Genomic DNA, 23,768 nt, shown 5'->3' on the forward strand with positions numbered 1-23,768 from the left:
AACAGCGATCTATATAATTATGTACAGGTCTTGCTACAAAGTTTCTGTGGGGTCGGTCATGATAGTAAATGCCATATTTGCTACAAAGTGTTTGGCCTCTTGAAGCCTCCTAATCTCTCAATAAAAGGATCTTTGTTATGACCACTGCATGTAACTGAGGTAGCCTCCTTAGTGTTGTTCTGAACATAAATCTATATAATCATGTATGGGTCTTGCCAAAGAATTTCTGTTAAGGTTAGAATCTATCAGTTCTGAGTTCAGACCCAGCTACGACCTCCTCCCCTTCTGGAGCAGCATTTTTAATGGTAATTTACATTGGGTTTTAATTGCTGGGAACCACTCTGGCAAGCTAAAAATCAAGCAATCAGGCTTAATCCTTTGTCTTTTCTTTGTTAAAAAAAAAGACTTCTAGAATCATACAGCTACAATAAAATCTTGCCAGGAAACTACTGATTCCCTTCCTGATGAACCATGACCCACTTCAGGTGTTTAAACATGCAACAATAACAAGGATGTAAGGGCTTGGATTCACTCAAGCATTCCAAGTGTGCTCCTATCTTTCTGTTTATTGCAATATTTTGAAGGGAGCTTCCAAGCACATTTAGCTGGAGACTGGGAAGTGTAGGGGGTGGAGGCACACACCTGCCTCCCACAGTTTGCTCTTGTGTGTCTAAAGAAGTCTATGGTTTGCTGTTACAGCCCAGTTGGGTGTACTATAGTTTGTACTGCAAACCAGGGCTTGCAGGGAAAGCATAAACTACAGCTTGGCAGTTCAGATATAGACGGCAGGAAGCAGGAAGGTAGGGAAGTGATCACAGCATGGGAGGATAGGAGGGAGTGGGAGTCAGGAGCATGAAGCTTAAGCCTCAACCCACACTCATTTGCATGACTCCAAGACAGGGTTTGATACTATGTCTGAACTAAGCCATGAGCTCCTCTTCAGCTAGGAAACTTATATATATATGGACAATCCAAAATGAATACAGGGGAAATGCTGAATCCTTTCTTGTTGCACTAGAGATTCCAGAATAATAGAGAAGGCCAAGTGTAATGTTCCCAACTGCCTGTCCTATGATCACAGCCCAGGTCCATCAGGACTATTCAGAGTCTGTACACTGGAGCTTGGTTTCTTTGCTGCAATCATGTGGAGCTATTTGTTCTGTTTGCACCTTTCGACAAGCTCCCTGCTTGTAGCCCAGTGTGGTCTGTGATGGGATAGTGGCATAGTAGCCTTAGGCTGCAATCCAATGCACACTTTGCCTGAGATTAAGCCCTTATGGCCTTACTGAACTCAACCGGAGGACTTACTTATGAGTAGACACGCATATGCAGAGCTTCACTGTCAACAGGCCAAGGTACCCTTTTCCTTTTTTTTAAGTGACTTGAGGTTGGGACTGCTAATTCAGAATGCCAGTCATGAACCATACATTTATTTGTTAGGAGTCAAATGTAAGGGACTTTGAAGAAGTGCAAAGAGTTGGGGTTAGAGTTCTTTCTAGTTGGTCCTTTCTAAAAGTAAAATAGAATTGAAACACTGATTATCTTAGCCAAGACATTGTCACATTTATGTTTCACAGGCCACAATACTGTATACCGTATTTTTTGCACCATAACACTCATTTTTTTCCTCCTAGAAAGTAAGGGGAAATGTCTGTGCGTGTTATGGAGCGAATGCCTGCGGGTGGCGGGGGGGGGGATCTGCTGCAGTCGTGAGCAGAGGATCCATAGTTCCCCTTCCTTCCCTCCTCCGTGGTTACAAAGCATGGATCCACATGGATCCTCAGGATTTTTGCATTGGGCTACTCCAAACTCACTGTCAGATCACATGTCTGTGGCCACAGCATGAACCACAAAAATCATATATCCACTATTTCATTTAGAATATTTTTTTTCTTGTTTTCCTCCTCTAAAAACTACATGCGTGTTATGGTCTGGTGCGTGTTATAGAGCGAAAAATATGGCACTTTGTATACGGTTTGGTTGATAGAGGCCACAATACTGCATACTTTGTATACGGTTTGGTTGATAGAGGCCACAATACTGTATACTTTGTATACGGTTTGGTTGATAGAGGCCACAATACTGCATACTTTGTATACGGTTTGGTGATAGAGCTCACGACACTTAATATCAGGGTTGCCCCACATTGGGCAAAAAGATTCCTGCATTGGAGGTGGTTGAACTAGATTATCCTTGTGGTCCTTTGCAATTCTATGATTCTGTGAATAAAAATAAGGTCATTATCTTTCCCAGACAGAATTATTTTCTACATAGGTGATAGAGTCCCATTATTTACATAGCCTCTGAAGCTGCAGAGCTCCAACAAGCACAGCAAACACACACATACACAACCACGAATAGGACTCCTTGTTTACTCCTGTGAAACTTGTCCACTTTGGTACCTCATTTGACCAGATTAGCAGGAATGATGGCCTGGTTCCCTTTTCACTTGTCACATCCGCTTCTGTAAAGAGGCAGTTCTATCTTGGCTTCTTCCTTTGGGGCTGCAGAGAGCCAATCTGGGTGGAATAATGAAATTGGCAGTCAGCTGAGACTATGTGCCCGTCTGTTGGGTCACCAGGGCAGGGGGACATGGGTTAGGCTGGGCAGAAGGTGGGAAGGCGTTTTCCTTCCCAAGACTGTGGTAAGAGTTAACTCTTCCTAACCTTTTCTGCCCTTCTCTTGGGCGTGGGAGGAAATTACAGGCCTTGGAGACTAAGTGACAGTTGGCTTGGGATAATGACAGGCAGGCTTGCCGTGAGAATCCAAGCGATAAAGATAAAAGGAAGGGGAAAGGGCTCGGCTTTTTCTCCTGTTTGCAGAGAAGTGGCAGCTGCTGCCCTGGGCAGGAGCTGCAGGACAGAGCAGCGCCCCCTCAGCCTTCCTTGGTGCCGTCGCAGCGGCTCCTGCCTCTGGTGCGCTAACCATTCCCTCCTCGCCCTGCTTGCAGCACGCCAGGAAAGTGCCGCACGTGTGTTGTTGTCTTCTTCCCTACCGGGCATCTGCCGAGACGGCGGCAGAAGAAAGAAAGAAAGAAAAAGTTTCAGGAAGATCCAGCCTTTTCCTGTCCCTATAAAGTTGTCTCATCACCCGCCCAATAAAGACCTAAGTGCCATAACAGGATCAGGGGCCAACCTGGCAGGACACCGGGGGAAGAAAGCGAAAGGTTGTAGCAAGTAAACAGGGCTGGTGAAGAAATCTCAACCTTTTACCAGGCGACGCTGTGGCTTTAAAGGATTCCGAGAGGCGATCGGGTGGGTTTCCTCCTCCGCCCCGCTTGAACAAACGTCCCCTCCCTGCTCCGTTGCCTCGCTCGCTTTCTCACCTCCGCGAACCTCCCCCGCCCCGTCCTTCTTTCTTCCTCCCCCCTCCCCTTTTCAGCGGTCCTCTCCCCCTCTCCGCCCCCCCCCCCGCGCGCTCCGGTGTCTGATTAAACGAGAAGGAAGTGTGGGAGTGGAGGCTGCGAAGCTCTCCCTTTAAGAGGCAGCCTGCAATGACGAATTGTTGAAATTGCCATTGCAGGATGGCATTCCACTATAAATTCATTGTTCCACCTCCTCTCATCTTCACAGCTCTCGCTCTTCTCCTCTTGTTCACATCGGCGGACTGGGGATAACGCCGCCGCCGCCACCAAACACCCATTAAACTCGGAGAGGGAGGAGGGGGAACCTTGAGAATCTGGGACCTTTCTCCCACCCCCTGGCCGGCAAGGGAGGGCTTGTTTTCTCCTACCTCTCTCTCTCACACACACATTCACTCACTCACTCTTTCTGCCGTCCGCCTCTCCAAACCAACTCATCAACCCAAAAAACAAGGGGACGGAGGAAGCCGGCGAGACCCTCGGAGCTGAGCCAGAGCCGACCTCGCTCCCGTCGGATGACTCGGTGGCCGAGAGAGCGAGCGAGAGAGAGCGAGGCGCCAAGTCCCAACTTCTCCGATGCCTCCTGGCTGCTGCGAGAGCCGCGTCTCCCTCCCACCGATGCGCTCTTGACTCGTCCGGCGAAGACTTCTCCAGCCTTTTGTTTTCCACCAGCCTGTCCCGTTCGCGCCCCGATCTGCCCGATCTCCCGCCCGGATCGCCGACCCGGCAATCGATTATCCGTCTGCTGCTGCTGCGGAGCCCACCATGCTGCTGAAGTTGCCTTGCCCTCCGCTGCCGGCGCTGCTGCTGCTTGCAAGCTTGCAAGCGGCTGCCTCGGCCGCCGGAGTTTCCCCGGCAACTTCAGCACCTGCCTATGATAAAGCTGTGCAGCTCTCCAAAGCAGCAGCAGCGCCGCCGCCGCCGGGCGCTGCGCCCCCCTTCTTCGTCCCGGAGCAGCAGCAGCAGCCACGCGGGTCCAGCGGTCTCGTGGAGCGCGTGGACCAGACGTACTCGGGGGGCGGCAAGGTGGGCTACGTCCTGTACGCCGGCGGGCAGCGCTTCCTGTTGGACCTGGAGAAGGACGCGCTGCTGGGCTCCGCGGAGCAGCTGCTCCAGGGCAAGGGGCGCTGCTACTACCGCGGAACCGTGGACGGCAGCGCGCAGTCCTTGGCCGTCTTCGACCTTTGCGGCGGCTTGGACGGCTACTTCGCTGTCAAGCACGCCCGCTACACCGTGAAGCCGCTGCGTCTGGCAGACGACGGCGGGGAAGGGGCCGAGGAGGAGGAGGAGCCCGCCCGGGAGCGCATCTACGACGGGGAGTCCGCGCGGGTGGCGCACCTCTTCTCCAAGGAGCACTTCAGCTTCCAAACGGTGCCTTCTCGGCCCAGCTGCGAGACGCGCGGCTCGCCCAAGGTGCCCTTTCTGGACCAGAAGAAGCTGGGCCTGCGGCAGGAGGAGACGGATTTCACCACCAGGGCGGCGCTGTCGGGAAACTTCTCCCCGCCAGCCGGCCTCCGAAACAGAAAACGGCGCTCCATCTCGCGGGCCAGGCAGGTGGAGCTTCTGCTGGTGGCCGACGACTCCATGGCCAAGAAGTACGGCAAGGGTCTCCATCACTACCTGTTGACCTTGGCCACCATTGCTTCCCGCCTCTATGGACACGCCAGTATTGAGAACCACATCCGCCTGGCGGTGGTGAAGGTGGTGGTGCTGGGGGACAAGGAGAAGGGCTTGGAGGTGAACAAGAATGCGGCCACCACCCTCAAGAACTTCTGCAAGTGGCAGCACCAGCACAACCAACTGGACGACCAGCACGAGGAACATTACGACGCTGCCATCCTCTTCACCCGTGAGGTAGGTTTGGGAGGAGGCCGTGGCTGAGGGATCCCGCTCAGGCCTCCGCCAGCCTTGCGGAGCTGGGTTCATCACCCTCAGCTTCATTCTTCTGCTTCACTGCAGGTGTGTTGGACTTGATGACCTAAGAGGTCCTCTCTTGGGCTTTATGAATGTATGTGATTGTATTGCTGCTGTCTTTTTCTTTCTTCTTAAATTCATCTCTGGTTGTAAATGTCCAAAGGTTTCGTAGATGCTGTCTTAAGAATCCAAAGTGCTACTGAAAACACCTGTTTGCCATTGGGTTCAATATCACTAATGCTAAGGTGGTGTCGCATCAGGTTTAGTAGATACTTGAGGTTCCAGTAATAATTCCAAGCATCTGCTAGGGAGCCTGAGTGAAAGGGGAGATGATAGATGATAGATAGATAGATAGATAGATAGACATATGGATAGGGAAGCCCAGGGTGCTTCCACACAGCAGCTTATTGTCGACTTGGTGTTGCTCCTGTGCCCAAGTTCTGCACAGCATTCATGTGATGTGCTCATCAAAAGATGTCCCCTGTTATTTTCCCATTTATTGAAGGCTTACTGTTCCTGCAGAAAACTAAAGTTTTGCTTGTCTTTTTTTAAAAAAAAAAATCATTGGGAATAGTCACTCTGGATTCAGTGTGGAAGGGGGAGGATAGGTTGGCAATTGAATGAGAATATCACATGTGCAAAAGTTGCATGCATGAGCAGTGCTGGGTCCACAATGAACTGTTGTGTGGAAGTGCCCTTGTTTCCAAACAAAATAACAAGCAATTGGGTCATGTGTCCATTTGAGATGCAGCATCCTCCTGCACTCATTGCACTAACCATGAGATGTTTCTCCCACTGGTTCACAGATTGGAAGTAGAACCGTTGGAGCTCTGTATGCTGATGGTGAAGAACTGATGCAATTCATGTTGTAGCAAAATCAGGATCTTAAACAGGTGTTTGTAAACACAGTTGCCAACCAGAGGTTTTTGGAAATTATCAGGCCATTGGTCCATCTAGTTCAGTACTGTCTACACTAACTGGCAGCTTCAGGGTTTCATACAGGGTTCGCTTTCCAGTCCAATGAGGAGGTGCTGGGAATTGAACCTGGGACCATTTGCATGCAAAGCCTGTGCTTTAACCACTGAGCTATGATCTTGCACAGCAATTATGATCTTTAAATCCTGCCCAGTGAGCAGAAACTTGCCTTCTGGCTCTTCTGTGCCAAAGACATCCCTGACACCTGGTAGTGCAGAGAGAAAGTATGTGCATTGCTCATCTTTCAACAAGCTCTTCCAAGATTCATGTCCTCATTCCACCTACAACCTGTTAACTTTCTCATAAGGCTGTCATGTGTCCATAATTTGCATAGAATAACCATTAGGAGATTCTTATTATAGGAGAGCAAGCTGTTAGGATTTTAAAAAATAAATAAAAGTAAGTTATTTTTCTACTGATGTTGCTCCTGAACAGCAATGAATATCCCTCTATTAAGATGACGCAACACATTTCTAGCCAAACTTATACCCAGTGCTGAAGCTCACCTAAATTTTCTGTTGGGTGGTGGTGGAAATGAACCCATTTAAGTAATAAGATAAGGCACTGGTAGGCTTGCCAATCTTTCAGTGTATCTACCAGATGAGAAGAAGAACTATGAACACCTCTGGCTCAAATCCCAGTCTGACTCTGTTGAGATTAGAGGGAAAGGAAAATGTGTGAGGTGGCCTCAGGGAGCTCACAACTTCCTTGCTTAGTTGCTGGTAATTTAACATGGCATTTCCAGCATGAAAAGAAAGTAGCAATAAAACCGGAGAGGCGCAACATGTGTGGCTCAAGAGAGGGGAACGTAAATTCAAACCACATGTAAACATAGCTGCAGAAAAGTGGTGCACCAAGGTAGGCGAGGGGCGGGGCTCTAATGCCTCATTATCCACAGCGTGGAAATTGGTCTCCTAATCTGCTAGAATTCTGAACTGGCAAGGGTTCTCCATACAGCTTTCTGGATGAGTGCTGAGTGATAATCCAGCAGCATTGGCTGAACTAGCTAAGGGGAGTGGTTCCAGAGGAACATGTGACACTGTTTATGCAGCAGAACTTTTCAACATGAATGTCCCCTTCAGCATGTTCTTCCGCTTTTCCTTCTTTAATTCAGAAAAACACATAACTTTCCATTAGAGTTCCCTTCCTCCGCTACATCACAAGAGTGCCAGGAAAAAGAGAGGCTTGGGATAGTTTGTGGAATGAGTTACTCCAGTGAAGGAGTAAGGAGAGAGACAGAAAAAGCCCTCGTATGTTTATTTATTCCTCCAAATACTTGAAATATTATGGTGTTCCTGTCGTGCTGCACTTGTGCTGTATGTTCTCTCTGTTGATGTCCAAAGCCATTTGTTTTCAACCATGAACTCAGGAGTCTCCTGAGTTCAACCCAGATTTTTATCAACACAAACAAAATCTGACATGCTTTTCTAGGCTCCTTTGAGACTAGCTTCCCTCAATCTGATTCTGCAGCTTGTATAAGCAAGTCGTTTGATGGCCCACCTGATTTGAGAAAATTGCTTTGGAGAGACCAGAGCTTGACAACTTGCATTTTTCTCAATACAGTCGCACACATATGCATGCACTGGAGTTTGCATGCACAGGGAAAGGGATCTAACAAGGTGGCAACTCAGTACTCTTAAGACAAGTTTTTAATTACTGCACATCAGGGATGACCAATGTAGTGTCCTCCTGATACTTAGCAATAGCTTTTAGGAGCAGTCCATATTACCAAAGTGGGATGATCCACTTCAGATATATAACCAATTCAAATAGACATATAGATAGACAGCCATTATACCTTCAGAACATGAACTGGATGTGTACATGGTGGAATAGTCATATGAAATTGCCATCTAGAGCACAAATCCTTTGTGTATAAAATCAACAAAAAGCGTTGTGGCACCTTAAAGGTTAACACATGCCATCAGCTTTCTTTCTTGGACTAGAATCCACTTTCTCTTCTGATGAAGTGGACTCTAGGCCATAAAATCTTACATTGTAATAAATGTGTTTGGTGCCACAGCAATCTTTTTGGTTTTTACTGCAACCCTATACAGCTACTCTTCTGGACGTTTTGTGCAGATATGATCACATGGATCACTGTGCACTAGCTGACCCACACAAGTTGTTTGTCATTTTTTTTTTGTTCAGTCCTTGAAGAAGGGTAGAAATGGACTACTGACTTATTGATTTGTGTTGTAATGCATCAACTTGTAATGAAGAAGTTGTGTGGGCCTTTCATTGGGTATCTACTGTGATGCTCAACTCTTACTCAACCTTACTAATTCTCTCACTAAATCATTTTGAAAACTTTGGAATGAGATGGTTAAGTTGCAGGTTGGAGGTTCATCAAAACAATATAGAGGAACATTATGTAGAAGAAACAAGAACCATACATTTTGCCCATGTGAGTTTTGCCTTGTCCCACTGACATTTCTTTTGAGCATTAACAAGGGATGCAGATTTTGCAACAAAGTTAATGGCCAGACATAGCGTTCCTTGTCTATGCTGTCCTTGCAAGGGGTAACTGAAACACGAGAACTGTCACATCTTCTGCTCACTTCAGCTCTGTTATCTCAGATTATATAAACTGATGTCTAAATCTGGCATTTTCAGTTCATTGGAGATACATTTGAATTGATTTTCCTCAATTAAAAAAACAATCGAGGGAAGAAAGAGAGGTGTCCAGGAATGAATAAATGTGCATAGGTCTTCATCTAATGGCGTTTGAAGTGAATGATTCACTGTTCACATTTGCAGACTGTAAACATGAAAAAGAGTTAAAAGGTAAAAGTGTCAGAGGAGAAACATCTCACAGGGCACAGGGCATTTCAAGCCTACTAGTGTTTTTTGTGGAGGTTTTTTCTTCCCATTTTTGTTTTTTCAACAAGACGAGAAGTAGCAGCAATTGGCATGAGTGTTCAACTTTTACAACTCTGTTTTGAAAGTATGAAGTCGGTTGCTTAGCAACTAGACGCTTAGCCACAGTACCATGTTTTGATGGGCTCCGAATGCTGCTCTGTTAAGTTTTTGTATACCCAGATGCCTTCTTCTAAATTGCTTGTTTTTCGGTTGTGGATCAAATGTGTGAGGTACACTTTCCATCCCTGTTTATTATTCAAGGCCACTTTGAACTTCAGTAGACTAATATTTGCATATCATCTATCAAATGAACCCACCACAATTAGAATTAGGTAGCAATTCAATTCAATTCATGTCTAAAGGCAAATCTATCAAATGGAAAAGCAGGCATTGTTTGAAATTTGTGCTGGGTATCTGAATTTGCAGTTCTCCAACCAATGTTTAAAAAATGCATATATTAGAGGAAAGTGTGCAGAAAATGGGTAATATAGAAATAATAATATAGGGGAAATTGTTTGCAGAAATCAGTCAAAACTGCATATAACAGTAAGCTTATTAGCAGAAATTGTCATAAAAATGCTGATGAATTTTCACAGTGATTTTTTTAAATCACAAATTGCTCCAGAAATGTGGAGAACTGAATTTAAGACTGGAAAAATGAGAAACCAAGATAACCTAAACGGACAGATTGTTCCATCCCTAAACACACTATGCAAACAATTCTTCATGCCTAACTTTATTAAATATTCAGATTGCCATAGGATGTGCTCTCATGTTGTCAATGGTCTATAACACGAGTGACTAACAGATGCCACTGGAATACAACCTTCATAATTCCTGGTTTGGGGGCTGTGTTGACTGGCGGGAGTGGAAGTCCAACCATATCTGGATGGCCACAAGTTAACCATATCTTGTTGTTGTTTAGTCGTTTAGTTGTGTCTGACTCTTCGTGACCCCATGGACCAGAGCACGCCAGGCACTCCTGTCTTCCACTACCTCCCACAGTTTGGTCAAACTCATGTTGGTAGCTTCAAGAAAACTGTCCAACCATCTCATCCTCTGTCGTCCCCTTCTCCTTGTGCCCTCCATCTTTCCCAGCATCAGGGTCTTTTCCAGGGAGTCTTCTCTTCTCATGAGGTGGCCAAAGTATTGGAGCCTCAGCTTCAGGATCTGTCCTTCCAGTGAGCACTCAGGGCTGATTTCCTTCAGAATGGATAGGTTTGATCTTCTTGCAGTCCATGGGACTCTCAAGAGTCTCCTCCAGCACCATAATTCAAAAGCATCAATTTTTTGGCGATCAGCCTTCTTTATGGTCCAGCTCTCACTCCATACACCTTTAGTCTTCAGAAATTCTTGTTTTGAAAGCATGTAACATTTATCAGAATACAGGCTGTTTTAAAAATGGAGTTACTAGTTAAACATGTGTTTATTTACTTGTTATGTAGCAACACTTTTTCTTGTGACATTTTATCATGGTGAACTTTTAAGCAGTGGTCAGAATCCCCCCTCAAATTGGTGAAACTAGTTCACTGAGCCTAAAGGGGGATGTGCAGTGTGTTTGTCTCATCAAGTTCCACTTGCTCTGTAATAAATTTGCTTAGTTAGCTTCAGACCTTTGTACTGCAGAGGATCATGCCCTGCTTTCTTCACTCACTTGGCCATCTAGGCTTGAGGGGTTCTGCACTTGCTCTGTAACAACAGTGCATGCATGCCCACAGCATTCCTTGTAAGCTCCCAAGACTGTATTTCATGGAAAGATCTGAAACAGTAGGTATACTGACTTTCATGAAATCTTGTCTGCTGTTACCATTCTTCTTATCAAGGGTCTCGTGATACGCTTAGGCTGCAATCCTTAATTAGGATGTATGCATCATCAAGCACAGTGAGGCTTCCTTCTGAGTAAACATGCAAAGGCTTATTCTGTTAAAGGGGTTGCTTTGAACACTACTGAAAATGACTACAAAACTACTATTACTACCTCCAAAACTCAGCTTTCTAGCATTTATTTAGTTTCTGTGTTGAGTAACATTTGAAGAGTGTTTCTGAGGATGATACAAGTGTGTAGACGACTCAGAGTCCAACATTCAGTCACATATTCTGCTAATCTGTGTCTCTGCTGGAATGCTGGCTTATTTTATGAGGGTTTCATAGAATTGTAGAGTTGGAGGAAAAATTTATTTACCACATTTTGACTGCTAACTGTAAAAATGTCCCATTTTTAGACTTTTCCCCTAGGAATTGCAGTGATTGTGGTCTTGGACCACATATATACCAAGTTTTAGCTTAATAATTGTAGAAGGAAACTAACAGTTTATGTCTCTGTGATGGATGGAGTGAGTCAATAAGCCACACACAACTTTTATTTGCACAAATACCTGTATTATTGAATTTGGTTGTTCTTTGTGAAGCTTTTTTTTGGGGGGGAAGCTTATTCTGTTGCATGCATTTCAATCTATGTTTCAATTGATAACCTGTTATAACTCAGTACCCTGAGACAGATTAACAGTATTGCAATTGGAAAAGATGTAGGAATGGGACCTGAGGTGAGAGTCAAAGGAAGTTAGAGGAACTCTTGACTGGCTTGCTACTTATCAGTGAGATTTTTCATTCCCCTTCCCACTCCTGTTTGTTCTGTTTTCTTTATGTTTCCTGTTAACTTCCACTTTATATTTGAGCTTCCACACAATGTAAAAGCCACTTCATGGAATATGGCAACAATTTAACCTAGTAGCCTACATTGGTACAAGTAGAGTTGTTAACAGCACCATACTCAGTTCAGTGGGATTGCTTCCAAATTGGTATTATAAGACTGAAGATTGATGAGACATGTAATTTATTTGGGTTGCGTGGGTATGTAGTTGGTTAAAAGCCAGATCTGTTTAAGAACTCCTGCCAAGGGTAAGATTTTCAAATGTTCATGCCCAAGGCATTCTGCATGTTAAGTCCATTTACATTAGCCAATATGTTGAGCATCAGTCCTGTCTGCCCATGACTAATTTGGTGGTTCTGCAAACTAGTTATTTGCTGTGTTAACACTGCTTATTGACTCAAACAATGTTCTCCAGACTGCCTGTCACAAGGCAAACACATGATGGAAGAGGGTTCCAGCTGTCTAAACCAACGCCATTCTTCTTATTACTTGAGCCTGTTTCATTGTCACTCTGTAAAATCCACCAAATCTATTTCCATCATCACCTGAGATCAATTGGAGCAGAAGCTCTGGGAGACAGAATACAGTAAGCAGTTTGGACTAAGTCCACTTATATTATTTCCCTCTCACCCTTCCCCAAGTCATGTGAAAACTGAAAGAGATGTTTCTCACAAAAGACATAAAAGTAGCCAAGTCTTGAAAGCTGGGTGGTTCAAGAGCTGGGTGGTATATTCAACGATAATGTTAGCACACCTGTCTCATTAAGAAAAACCACATATCAGCCAGAGGTCATTGCTTTGCCGTTTTCCATGCAGCACTTGTATGTGGGATCCGGTTAATTATCAAAGTGAAAGTGGTACTGAAACTTAACAGCAAGTGCTGAGTTATCCAAGTCCTATAAATGCTAATTATGTTCAGCAAAATGCATGCTTTCTTTGGCACTAGTGACTTTTCCTTAACAAACCACTATCCCATGTCAGTATTCCAGGGGATAGGCTATAATACCAAATGCCAGCAATATAGCTATAGGGGTTCTAAGTATTTAATGTCAATTTTAACTGAGACCCTGATTGTGCTAAAAGGATTGCATTTGATCTTCCTAAAGAAACTTCTCCACTATCATTCGGGTAAATATAGGCTAGCATGCTTAAAATACGTCATTCTACTATGGTAGTATAGGATTATCTCTAAAAGAAATTATCTAGTTGTGCAACATGTGAACAAACATACACTGTAATACCCTCCTTCCATCACTTCAAGTTACTGTAGGCATTGCATGGTGTACTGAAAACACTGGTTTAGTACAGATGTCATGCCAAATAAGGTAACAGGAAGATTAACTATGGTTAGGCATGGCATCCGAATTGTCAAACCATGGTTTGAAGTGGATTTATAAACCGTGCTATGGTTTATTCAAGTGTAATGCTTGACTTGACAAATAGTAGTAGCTGTACCTCCAGAGACCACTGTACCATAGAAACAAAGGGCTGAAGAGACATACAAATCAGGCAGGTAGCTCTTGGTGGTGGTTCCCTAAGCATGTGGTACCTAGCACAAAATGTTGCGCCGTAGTCTGCTCAGTGTTTCAGTCCATCAGCCATGCCCTATTCTAGGAGGTTTTATTTCCTCCTCCCTAGTTTTCAGTTTCTGTGTTCTAACAGTCAGCTAGTTCTGTGCCCACTGAGCAAGCTCAGACTTCATTGGGCTATTTGGACTTTGGTTCTTTGCCCTCTTAGTCCCCGTGTCCCCTCCTATTTCCCCCCCCCCACCTACTTCTGCAAACATCAGGCTTCCTCTGAGTATGTTGATGCCTCCTTTTTCTATGTGGATAGTCTCATGTTGACTTCATAAGGATAGGCACTCAGAAAATGAGTTCGTTATAGAAAAATACAAAATCTCTTATCTTTAATTTTCAAATGTAACTCCTCCCCACCCCAAAATCCTGACCTCTAAGAGACTGTCAAATGAGTAACAGATTTTGTGATGTCCTGCTCATTTTTTCCTAAATCAATAGTGTCAAGCCTTAAGTTTCCTTATGCATTGCAACCCTACATTGCATGCTTCCTGTGCTGTGACTTTGTATTGATCCAGCTACTTTGAAAGAATATCAGATAAGTTGAGGCCAGCTGCTGGAATCTTTCTTCTAAAATGCATGTGTGGTACAGCGGTCTTTAATCAAGAGGCTTAGGTAACATACCCAACTCCCTCAACCATTCCTCATAAGGCTTGGTTGCCCCCTTCTCCAGCTTGTCACTATTTCTCCTTAAATTCTACTACCCAGAATTGTACACAGTACTGCAGATCCAAGGCAGAATAGAGTGGTACTATTGCTTCCCTTGATTGGGACACTATACTTTTGTTGATGCAGCCTAGAAAAGCATTAGCTTTTGTTTGTTTGTTGTTTTGCTGGAGCATCACGCTGTCGACTAAGACCCGTCAATCCTTTTCACATGTACTACTGGTGTCCCCCATCTGCCTAAGTGTAGAACCTTATATTTGTCTCTATTGAAATTTATTTTGTTAGTTTTGGCCCAGCTCTCCAATCAGTTAAGGACACATTGGATCTCAATTCAGTCTGCAGCATTGGCTACCCCTCCCAGCTTGGTGCCATCTGCAAATTCCATGAGCATCCCTTCCCTCCACCCCTGTTCTTCAATGTTCCAACAAACGCCAGTCTGTAGCTGAGTCTCCAGGTCCAGAACTGGCTGTTGAATCATCTAGATGTTAGTCCCACACAGGCCAGGACTTCCTCACTTGGTGGCTGCTTCTGATGTTTCTCACAGCCCCAGCCATAGTGGCAGATAGAATGATTGTTCACTGTATGAATGACATCTTGTCTCATTTGGCCCTTTGTCTCAGACAGCTCTTAGTTGCAAATAGATGAATGGGGGAGATACTCCAGTGTGAAGTCTTTGGAGGTCTTCAGTGAGAGAGGCACTGCAGTAGGAGTCATCCCTTTGCCCCGCACTCTGTCTTTGGCCAATCCAGCTGCCAGCCACCATACTGACCATTTTGGTCATACTACCAATCATAAAAATTGGGCATGAAATTAGCAAAGTATTCCAGCTTTCATGAAATAGCCTGTTTCTTTTCATGAAATCCCTCCTAGCATAATCCTCTTCACACCTACTCAAAAGTAAGCACCTTTTATCAAAATAAATTTCAGCGGGAGGCCCAGTAAGTAATGTATGTGACTGTAGCCTAGCTTTTATATAAATTACATTTAAAACATTAAATTTGCTTGGTTTGCCAAATTCCTGCAAGTTGGTGAATTAGGCAGAAGCATAGCCAATGATGTGAGTTACTCATTAGATTGGTTGTATTCCTTAACTAGACAGAGCATTTTGGATGTTTCATGAACTCGGCAATATTCTACACATTTCATGAATCGTGCAAATTATCAAATTTAGTGGCATATAGAAACATGCACACACATCCATAAAGCAACAGTTGTTAAAGTAGGGTGTCTACAATGCCCTGTTGCCAGAATTATTACAGTGAGAGGTTAAGAACTTGCGGCTAAGAGTCACTATGGGATAGTAACAATATAGTATGTGTGCATAATTTTCATGGAAGTGGTAAAAAGAATATTTGAATAAAACGGAAATTGTGGATTTGGAAAAATAAGGCATCATGCTTATAGGTTTCTTGCATGGTTTCTTGTAAAAACAGCAGTATTTTTATTTTTTTGTATTTTAGGTTAAAAAAATAATAATGGAAAGCCACTTACTCTGATCGGAATTACTCCTAGGGAGCATCTGAATTGTTTCCACAGGTGCTGCTTTTAATCAAGGGTCTGCCACATTTACCTTCCTATGGCCTTTTTGAGCAGTTTTGGTATCTGTACATGGGATAACCTACACCATAAACTCTGAATAATTAGAAACTCACTCATTCATTGCAAGAAATGTGCTGCACATGCTGTAGAATTGCAGGCATAGAATATGCGTGCCTGACCAGAATCCATACTTGTTTCAATATTGCTTTGTAGAATGAGCAATGAATAAATTGAGCTTTAAGTAGAAACATTTCCCTTTATGTTGTTAATTTCACATTTATGCTGTTAATGTGTTCAAACAACTCAGTGGATTGGCTCCACACTTAAATTCCCACTTACGTCAGTGGGATAATCCATCGTTTCCTTTCTGATAAGGGAGGGGCAGATATCACAGCTATGGCCATGTTCTCCAGAAACGCTAGTATTAGATCTTAATTGAAAAACGTTGCTTGCCAATCTATACAAAGTGTTGTTTGTCATGTCACATAATCCCAAATTAAAATGGTGCTTTCGGAAAACTTTCATGAGCAACTCCTGAAATTAGAACAGGATTGGCCACATTTCAAACCCTGTGTTTCTGTCTGTGTACACTGTCTGCAAGCAAAAGCAGAGGGCCTATCTCAATCAAAGAAAGCTGAATGGTCTCCAAAGCGTCATGTGGGATGTGTGCTGGGGGGGGGGGTGGATCAGCTGTATATCAGCTGATTCCCAGACCGTCCGTGGGCTGGATTTAGAAGATGATTGGGCCGGATCTGGCCCCCGGGCCTTAGTTTGCCTACCCATGATTTAAAATGACAATACCTATCATGGGTTTGAAGTAAACAGCCATATCAAGGGCCTTATTATTAGAACAGTTCTTCAATAATGCAACAACACTGTAATGCATAAAATTGCATGTCCAGGATTTACCATTAGCTGTCCATTAGAGCCAGTGTGGTGTAGCGGTTAGAGTGTTGGGCTAGGATCTGGGAGGCTAGGGTTCAAATTCCCACTCGGCCATGAAGTTCACTGGGTGACCTAAGGTCAGTCAGTATTTCTTGGCCTAACGTACCTCTCAGGGTCATTGGGAGGATAAAATGGGGAGGAGGAGAGCGATGCATTGCCATCTTGAGCTCCAAGCATTGCCTCTCCTCAAGTGAACCGACCTGGGCCCTGCCATCACCAACTGAAGCCCTTTGTCTGCCCGCCTCCCATAGGAGGTTGGAGGGTGGCAAAGCAAAAATGAGCCTTTTCTGTGGTGGCCCCCCATTTGTGGAATACTCTGCCAAGGGAGGCTCACCTGGCACCTTAATTACATATTTTTAGGCAAAAGCATTCCTCTACAAGCAGGCCTTTGCCTAATTGAACTATCTGTGGCTTTTAAAACTGTGTGTGGGGTATTGTTTTTGTTTACTATTGCAGTATGTAGTTTTGTGTTTCTATACTGTAAACTTCCCTGTGATCCTTGGATGAAGGGTGGTATAGATATTCAATAAATTACAAAATGAAATAAAATTGAAGGTAAGGTGGGATAGAAATGTAATGAATAAAATTACCTGTGCACCTGTATACATCTCTAAGGGAATAAGAAACCTGAGGCAGGAATATAAAAATTAAAAGTGACAGCCATGTGGTAAAGGATCAGCAGTAGCAATCCTTTCTTGATCCATGGAGCTGTGAGCCACATCCATGAGAAATAACTCTGCTTTCAAGGTTACTTATCACAGAATGAAGGAGAAGAGAGTCAGGCTGCTCTGACATTTCCAAGTTTTGTTGTTTCTTTTTCAGAAGTTAGATTTACTTTCTGATTACGTTAAAAACAATAGGAATTGAAGTCAGCTCAGCAGTTGATACTCCAAGCACTTCCCCATAGATCATGTAATGAACCCAAACAGATGAGCTTTGCCCTCTCAGCTACAATAACCCTTGCCTTAAAGCAAAATTATTTTGGCAACCATCCCGGGCCTGGCAGGTCAGAAGAAAGGGGAAGAAGATTATACCGCAACTGGGGGAAAGTCCCTGGGAAGCACTGAAAAGCTCAGAGATGGGAACAGTTGCCAAAGCGGCCTTCATCACTGATAATCAGCACATTGCAGATTCTCATGTCAGCCTGAGTTGGCAAAAGAGAATTGGAACACCACCTCCCAGTCCAGCAAGGCATACGCAGAGAACTGGCCCACACCGAACCCTCCACAGCCAGCATGTGTCTTCACCTCCTTAGGAACGTCTTCCTCACACTTTTAGAATGGTGTTTCTGTATACAGAATATGAGTTAACTCAAGAGCTGCCCCCCCCCCAGCTTTCTTTACAATATATGGAAACGGTTTCCGACTGATCTTAGCAAATTGTCAGCTTGAGCTTTGAGCAAGTCTGCCGAAGAGCCCATGGCGTTGCTCATGTTGACTTTGTCGTTGCCCTCCTGGTGTCGGCTGTTATCGTCTGCCGTGTCTTGCTGCTTGCAAAGAGCCTTCAGCTCAGATCTGTCATTGCCTGTGGGTGCAAAACTGTACTTCAAATGCTTTCTTTTCCCTTTCCTTCCTTTGCAGGATTTATGTGGGCACCATTCATGTGATACTCTGGGAATGGCTGACGTTGGAACCATATGCTCTCCTGAGCGCAGCTGTGCAGTGATTGAAGATGACGGCCTCCATGCGGCTTTTACGGTGGCTCACGAAATTGGTATGCAGTGCCTTTTCTGTTCCCTTGCCAAATACAACACTTGTAACAGCTGCATTAGTAACCAAAATACTTTACAAGTAATTCCAGATTTCCCCCTGGTTCACATATACACTTGGGGATTAAGGCTGTGTACATAGGCACTTTGGGGTTAACTAATAGGGGATCAGAAGGCAAGTGGAGGTACACAGTAGGTGTTTCCTTTCTGACAGTGTCACTTTTAAGCAATGATCGGAATGGAAATTGGAGGGCTGCTACTGTCCATTCATGTCCCTTTCAAAGAGGGGTCCCTCCCATCGATGAAGAATTTGAGCTCACTTGGTGGGTAAACAGCTTTCTATATATGTCTGCCTACTGGGTTAAGTGGCTTGCTGTTTATATTGTACCACCACATTCCTCTGAATGGCAAGATGCAAGTTTCAAATGATGGGGTAATTGGAAATTCTGGTGAATGGGAGCACTGTTTATCTCGGGCAGTGGTGTGACTGTAGGGGTGTAACTTTAGATAGCAGTGAGGTTCAGATAATCAAGGCTCGTCTATTGGGGATTCTACGATAATTACAAAATAGACCCAGGAACAGACACCAGGATTATTTTGGAATGTTTTCTTGGCAGGAAAAAAGAGCTGACATTAACGTTTACAAGCAAGTTCAGATTTTCTATGCCATCGCCCAAGTGTATTCATGAACTAGAGATAATCTATTAGTTTCCTCCTGGGGGGGGGGTTATTAACATTTTCTCTCTTAACATTTCCTCTTCAAATAGCTAATTTTGGCATTTGCAAGTTCATTTCTATGCAGAATAGCAGTAGCTTGAACACTACTGCAACATTTTTCAAGTAGGTATTTCTGGGTATATTTAACTAAAAGTATATTTGACTGGATGGTCATATTAGCTGCCAGCTATTATAGCACTGGATATTAACAGCAAGCTTTGGTATCATGTTTCACTTCCCATTCCTTTTTTTGAATGGCAAAAATAATGTAAGGCTTTTCTAATGTAGATATTACTAAAAAAAATTATACGTGAATTAACCACCTTTCAAAATACAATATTCTCGCAAGGCAGCTTAGAAGATCTGAAACCGCCGCACAACTAAAAACATATACAATTATACTAACAATGCATCATGCAATCAGGGAACAATAATATTGCACTATCCATAATAGCAATTTCATAGAATGATAGAATTGTAGAGTTGGAGGAAATCCCAATGGCCATCTAGTCCAGACCCTGCTGTCACATGGAGGATGGAGCAAGCTTGTTTTCTCCTGCTCCAGATGCTGGAACCTGAACCAATGGCTTCATGTTACAAGGAAGGAGATTCCAACTAAACATCAGGAAGAACTTTCTGATGATAACAGCTGTCCGGTATTGGAACGGTCTCCCTCAGGAGGTTGTGGACTCTCCTTCCTTGGAGATTTTTAAGCAGAGGTTGGATGGCCACTGTCATATATCATCTAGTTGAGATTCCTGCACTTCAGGAGGTTGGACTAGATGAACCTTGGGGACCCATTCCACGTCTACAATTCTAAAGTGGCAAAATAGCTTTTCAAAGCCAGCAAGCACAAATTAGCACACCAGAATCGCTCAAGGTGCTTTGCAGTCCTGCTTCCCTGAGCCAAGCCAACCTTCCCTACTGACTGGCGCCTTTGGCAAGATCAGGTGTGTTTCCAGTGTTGTTATTTGGAGTGGCAGGAACATGATCCAGGCAGCTCAAGCACCCCATGGCAGATCAGGTGTCGGTGGGCTGATGTGAAGTTTCAAGTGTGCAGCACCCAAGCTGAGGCATGCCCTGCACTACACGTACTCTCAAAACATTGCCAGGGGAAGATCATTTGTAGCTTGGAGCATGGATGTTAAGGAAAGGGTTATTGCTGAGCGGCAGAACATATGCTCTGCATGTAGAAGACCCCAGATTCGATTCCTGGTATCTCCAGGCAGGGCTTGAACGGACTCATGTCTTACACCCTGGAGAGCCCTTGCCAGTCTCTGTAGATATTATTGAGCTATAGAGAGGAATGGTCCCCCTTAAACGCAAGGAAGTTTCCTGCATTCCTAAAGTGTGGGTCGGTTTCAGCGACGAACATGCACAAACACAGCAGCTGCCTTTTTCAGTGCCCAGAGAACCCACAGCTTTTTCAGCTTTAATTCACGTAAGGAAGATGATCCATCCAGAGTTTAGCCAGAGAACAGCTGGCTGTAAATTTAAACGACAGCCTTTATTTTACACTGAGCTGTTAAGCGCAGGAGGAAGCAGGAAGAGAGGGCTGTTCCAAAATCAGCCCTCCTTTTACCAGGGGGTCTCTTGTGCCAGCTAGACATTCTGTAAGATGGAATATAGGGTGCTTCTTGCCTAAAGTAACAGCCGTGGTGAAACTCGGGGTCCTTGTTTACCAAGAGAGTAGGCTTTCCAGGTCTACATTTGCCTTGCATGCTAACATAGTCACAATCGCTAGAGATGTTTTCCATGAGGAACATTAGCTGTGCAGAGTGAACACTAAATTTAAAAATGGAAAACAGTTCTCCCTCACCCCTTTACATTCTTGGAAGGAAATAACAAGGCTAAGGGAACTTTCAGAGAGTGCCAACTACGGCTTTGCCTTGTAACTTGTGCCAAACCAAAGTAAAGTTTGCTTTGGGAGTATTGCCGTGCCAGTTCAGTTTTCAAACAGCGAGCAGGTAGGATGCAAGGGTGTTGTGCTTAATATCATTTGACCCTAACACAAAGAAACACACAAAATCTGAAAGCATGGGTTTTATTAGTAGCGCTAATGTAACTACTGACACCGGACACCCTTTAGCAAAGGAGGAGCTCTAGTCTGGAAACATTTGGAAATAGATCATAACAGTGGCATATTACTGAGGCTCTCTACCTCAGGAAACAAGCCGTTTGAGGCTGCCAAGTGTCACTAAGAGCTGAAAGGACCTGTACAGAAAGTATCAGTTGGCAAGAAGAGACCACTTCCTGAAACTTTGGAGAGTGGCTGCCCGCTAGAGTAGACCTGGGATAACCAACCTGGTACCTGTGACTGCCATGGCACCCTTGAAGGCTTCCAGTGACCCCCTGGGGAGATGCTCCAGTCTTACTAGAAATAAAGTTATGGGGGGAAACATGCAGGTACCCCTAAACAATTTATCTGAAATGAGAGTGGTGTTGGTACAGTCAACCTCAGTTCTCAAATGCTTCCGTTTTGAAACGTTTCAGCTCCCGGACACTGAAAACCCAGAAGTAAGTGTTCTGGTTTTCAAAAACTTTTATGAAGTCGAAAAACCAATTGGAAGCCGCACCGTGGTTGTCGAACATTTCGGAAGCCAGGTGGGCTTCCTGAAAGCATTACGTTCAACAACCGAGGTTTGATTGTACCTTGATATTTTTCCTGGTACAGTGGTACCTTGGGTTAAGAACTTAATTTGTTCTGGGGGTCTGTTCTTAACCTGAAACTGTTCTTAACCTGAGGTACCACTTTAGCTAATGGGGCCTCCCGCTGCTGCCATGCCTCCGCTGCACAATTTCTGTTCTCATCCTGAAGCAAAGTTCTTAACCCGAGGTACTATTTCTGGGTTAGTGGAGTCTGTAACCTGAAGCATCTGTAACCTGAGGTACCACTGTGCTGAGGAATGCTCCCTACAGCAACAGTGTCGGGATGTGTGTACCTTCTCCATAATCAGGACCAGCAAGACAGAATCATAGACCTGGAAGGGACCCTGAGGATCATCTAGTCCAACCCCCTGCAATGCAGAAATAGGCATCTGTCCCTTACAGGGATCAAACCTGAAACCTTAGCATTATCAGCATCACACGCTAACCAACATAGCTGACACCCCTGGTAAGCATAAGGTTGTCAGGGGTGGCCATCTCTCTAATTTTGTGTTATGACACACTCCCCATGGTGGCTATTTTCTGTTATGCCACAGCCCCTCCATGAAAGCCATTTTGTGCATGGTTCCTCTGGCACGCTCTCAAAATTTGAAATGTAGTAGAAGACTGAATTGTTGGTTCCCCATTCATGGGGCACCCTTCCTAGGCAAGCTCACTTGAAGCCAACAGCACTATCTTGAAGAGGCCAACTAACCCCTGCTTTATTTTCTGAGTCTTTTATCTTTCATACAGTTATAAAAATTGCCAGTGTTTCTTTCTTGTCTGCCTGCGGCTTTATAATGTGTTTTTATGCTTGTGACATTATAATAGCGTAGAGCACCCTGGATATAAATTTCTTCATGGGCGGTATAGAAATCTGCTAAATTAATTCTATATTTGCTTCTACCCTGCTCTTTAGGTATAATTCAAACTGCCAAACTGCTCATGTGACAACAGCAAATATCACATAAAATGTGGTTATTTGAAGGTTTTGTCGTAAAGCAATTCAGTGGCTGTTAATGGGAAAGGGAAATTATTCCCACGTGAAGAGGTTTTTAATTGGATGTCTGAATCCATTCTGTAGAAATTTTATTTGCTTTTGGACTCCCTGGTTGAATAGCTTCTCTCAAATAGGTTTCTGCTGCTGTTATTCTTGCATAGCCAGCCCTTTCAAAAGCTGCACAGTCTCGTTACTCTATGCTACATAGCGATGAGCAAACCTTGTTGTTCTCAGTTTCTCATTTTTTTTCAATCTTAAAGGTAAAGGGACCCCTGACCATTAGGTCCAGTCGCGGACGACTCTGGGGTTGTAGCACTCATCTCGCTTTACTGGCTGATGGAGCTGGCATACAGCTTCGGGGTCATCTGGCCAGCATGACTAAGCCACTTCTGGCGAACCAGAGCAGCACATGGAAACACTGTTTACCTTTTCCGCCACAGTGGTACCTATTTATCTACTTGCACTTTGACGTGCTTTTGAACTGTTAGGTGGGCAGTAGCAGGGACTGAGCAATGGGAGCTCACCCTGTCACGGGGATTTGAACCGCCGCCCTTCCGATCAGCAAGCCCTAGGCTCTGAGGTTTAGACCACTGCACCACCCACGTCCCTTCTTTGCAATCTTAGGTTCAGATAAATTATCATCACTTTAGTGTGAATTTCTCCCAATTCACACATTTGTGTACACGTTTGTGCAAGTATCGCCTAATATAATGCATTTTTCTCTATGCTATTTTTACTAATAGATGCGTTTTCAGGCACTAGTATATTCACTTTTGTACACATTGCTTGGCTGGAGGACCACACTGAAAAATTGGGAGGAATCTGAATGGTGCCGTCTGGGTGTCCTTGGACTGCAACTCTCATCATGGCCAGTAGTCGGGGATTCATCCCATTTGAAGGGCACCTCATTGGCTACCCTTACAGTTTCCAGAGGTCTGGCTGTGTTAGTCTCTTGCAGAAAAAATACCCAAGTCTTATTGTTTCATGGTACCTTAAACTCAAACAAATGACATTAGCATTTGGTAGTAGACACCACCACTGCTGCTGCTGCTGCTGCTGCTGCTGCTGCTGTCCTGCTGCTGTTACAAAAGTTAACCTAGCTACATCCAGAGCTCTGAAGAATGTAGGAAACAACTTGTGGAAGTTGCAGGAAGACACTGAGATCAGGAGTGAGCTTTCTCCTCCCGATCCTTGCTCACTTTCCTCCTTGCA

General features: G+C 44.4%; 1 protein-coding gene across 1 annotated transcript in view; it reads left to right on the top strand.

Moving 5' to 3' along the window:
- The first annotated feature begins 3,432 nt into the window (after positions 1–3,432).
- Positions 3,433–23,768, top strand: part of ADAMTS5 (ADAM metallopeptidase with thrombospondin type 1 motif 5) — a 47,034-nt gene continuing 26,698 nt past the window's right edge. Inside the window, exons 1-2 of the mRNA XM_081199624.1 lie at positions 3,433–5,215; positions 18,066–18,198. Of these exons, the coding sequence (XP_081055750.1) occupies positions 4,127–5,215; positions 18,066–18,198 (1,222 nt within the window). The 5' untranslated portion in view covers positions 3,433–4,126. The remainder of the gene's footprint in view (positions 5,216–18,065; positions 18,199–23,768) is intronic.

The sequence above is a fragment of the Podarcis bocagei genome (genome assembly GCF_964188305.1).
Source record: "Podarcis bocagei genome assembly, chromosome: 6".
NCBI classification, from domain to species: domain Eukaryota; kingdom Metazoa; phylum Chordata; class Lepidosauria; order Squamata; family Lacertidae; genus Podarcis; species Podarcis bocagei.